This window comes from Stegostoma tigrinum, chromosome 46 (assembly GCF_030684315.1).
Source record: "Stegostoma tigrinum isolate sSteTig4 chromosome 46, sSteTig4.hap1, whole genome shotgun sequence".
NCBI lineage: Eukaryota > Metazoa > Chordata > Chondrichthyes > Orectolobiformes > Stegostomatidae > Stegostoma > Stegostoma tigrinum.
In genome coordinates, this window is record NC_081399.1 from 359,237 (window position 1) to 361,736 (window position 2,500).

Consider the following 2,500-nt stretch of genomic DNA (forward strand, 5'->3'; position numbering starts at 1 on the left):
TAGTGATGAACAAAATCTGATTCTACAAAACTGGATTGCAAGCTGATTGGTGGGAACTGGATCACTCTTCAACAGGACAGAAGCCTGATCACTGTCTGATTGGATGGAATCGCTCTCCAATGGAATGAAAATTGAATCATGCTCTGATTGGCCAGACCTGAATACACCTTGATTGGAAGAAGGCTCACCACACTCTGATTGGATAAGGCCTGACTGGGCTTTCCCAGTTTTGGGATCTCAATGTGACTTCAACCAATTGGAGTGATGCAGGGATTCCCTGGAAGAGGTAAAGCGGAGAGAGAGAGAGAGAGAGAGAGAGAGAAAGAAGGAAGAAAAAGGGAAAGAGAAGGATCAAGGGAAAAAGAAAGAGTGTGGGAATGGAGAAGAAGAGAGGGGGAGAGAGGGAATGGGTGATAGCGGGTGAGTGGGATCAGGGGGAAAAGGGGAGAGTGCGAATGGGAGATAAAGGGACAATGGGAATGGGAGATAGAAGGTGAGTGGGATCAAGGGAAAAAGAAAGAGAGTGGGAATGGGAGAGTGAGGGAGAGAAGGTAGGAGAAGGGGTAATGAAGGGGAAGAGAGGGACCAGGGATTGGTAACCTATAACCCACCAACTTAAACTCTAGCCCTTTGTAATTCCCCGCCCGCCCACCAGCACAAACAGATAAAGGCAGACAGGGCCTTGGGGAAGGGAACAAAGTTTGGGGAAACAGAGTATGATCGCACCCGCCTGGCCCAGGATTGGATCAGGCCTGTCATTCTCTTCTTCTCAGTTGTTTCTCACTCTGCCTCTGTCCAACACGAACATCACAACAGCTTGTCTTTCAAAGATCAGTCCCTCACTCTCTCTGTGAAAGTGCTTTATCCTCCTTCAACACGGGGGGCAGACACACACAGCTTTGTCTCCAGTCATTCTAGACACAGAGAGAGAGAGAGAGACGTAAAGAGACAGAGGGAGACTGAGAGAGATGGGAGTAACAGAAACAGACAGAAAGAGAGATAGAGAAACAGAGAGAGGAAGAGAGACATTGGTGGGGGTGTGATGGAGAGACTGAGAGAGATAGGGAGGCAGGGACATTGACAGAGATACACAGAGAGATTCAGGGAGAGAGAAAAGAGTTAGTAACAGATAAACAGAGACAGAAAGAGAGAGATGGAGAGAGAGAGATGGAGGCAGACATAGACAGACAGATAGATAGATAGATAGATAGATAGAGAGAGAGACAGGGATAGAGTCAGAGATTGAGACAGGGACAGAGAGGCAGTAATTTTGATGTTTTCTCTTTCTCAGCTTCGGTGATCCCCCGTTGCACTGGGCCTACACACTCCATAGTCACTTGTTCAGGAGGGAATCACAGGAAATTATTGGCAGCAATTCTTCCCCTGGGTAGCCCCCCTCTGCTCTGTGGGATCTGCCTTTCCTCTCTCTATTCCAGAGGAAGGATTGGGTGTGACTTCCAGTAAACATGGCAGGTACATCTTCACACGGACTCCTTGGTTTAAAGCAGGAACTGTTGCTTTTCTTAAAGCCCGAATGATAAACAATGGAAACTGATGAAAGGTGATCTTACGATATAGTATCATTGTGAGAGTGGTGAGTCACTGTCTTTCCAGCCAATATTAAAACAGAGAGTATTAGACAGCATCTGAGGGATTGGAGAGAGAGAGAGAGAGAGAGATATGCAGGGCTAATGATTCAGGCCCAGTGACTCTCCATCCTAAAGTAACACACAGTTCTAATGCAGCAGCAGGTATGATCCCTGTCAGTCCTATTTTTGCCAGACTGTACACACATATGGCACTCCCACAAGTTGTCAGCTTCTCTCTCTGTCCACTGCTGCCCAATTTAGGAACTGGCTTCTTCAGTTCAGAAATCTGCTCGGCCAGGAGGTGGAGTTCCACACAGTTTTCTTGGGGTTAAAGGGATCAGAGGAGGAAGCAGGAACTGAGTTGGATGGCAGCTGTGATTCTATTGAATAATTGAGCAGGTTTGAAGGTCTGAATGGCCTACCGCTGCTGCTGTTCTGGGGTGTACACTGACCCAGGTCAGTGAAGGCGATGGACATACAGGATGGAGCAGTCTCTCTCTCTCTCTCTCTCTCTCTCTCTCTCTGTCCCTTACAATCACCAGCTATCAGCTTTCTCTTCCTGATCAATGCACCCAGAATCTGTTTTCCCCCTTCTCCAGGACTGTTCTCCCCACTGGAAGCCCATTCTTCCCTGAGCCCTCATTCCCACTGGATTTGAGGGTGAACAGTGCTGTGTGAGATAACCCTGCTGGCCCCAGGCACACTCTCTCTCCTGGGAAGTTTGCAGTTCTCCTTGGAGACATCGAGGAATGGGGGCTCGCCGGCCCAGAGTCTTTTAGCTCTGGCTGCTGTTGTTTCAAGTGTGTGAGAGAGAGGGAGGAGGGAGGGAGTGTGTGAGAGAGAGAGAGGGAGGGAGGGAGTGTGTGAGAGAGAGAGAGGGAGGGAGTGTGTGAGGGAGAGGGAGGGAGGGA

The 2,500-nt window shown here is 48.9% G+C and overlaps 1 protein-coding gene across 1 annotated transcript in view; it reads left to right on the forward strand.

Moving 5' to 3' along the window:
• The first annotated feature begins 6 nt into the window (after positions 1 to 6).
• Positions 7 to 2,500, forward strand: part of LOC125449624 (reticulon-4 receptor-like 2) — a 12,964-nt gene continuing 10,470 nt past the window's right edge. Inside the window, exon 1 of the mRNA XM_048525470.2 lies at positions 7 to 286. Coding sequence (XP_048381427.1) covers positions 265 to 286 — 22 coding nt within the window. The 5' untranslated portion in view covers positions 7 to 264. The remainder of the gene's footprint in view (positions 287 to 2,500) is intronic.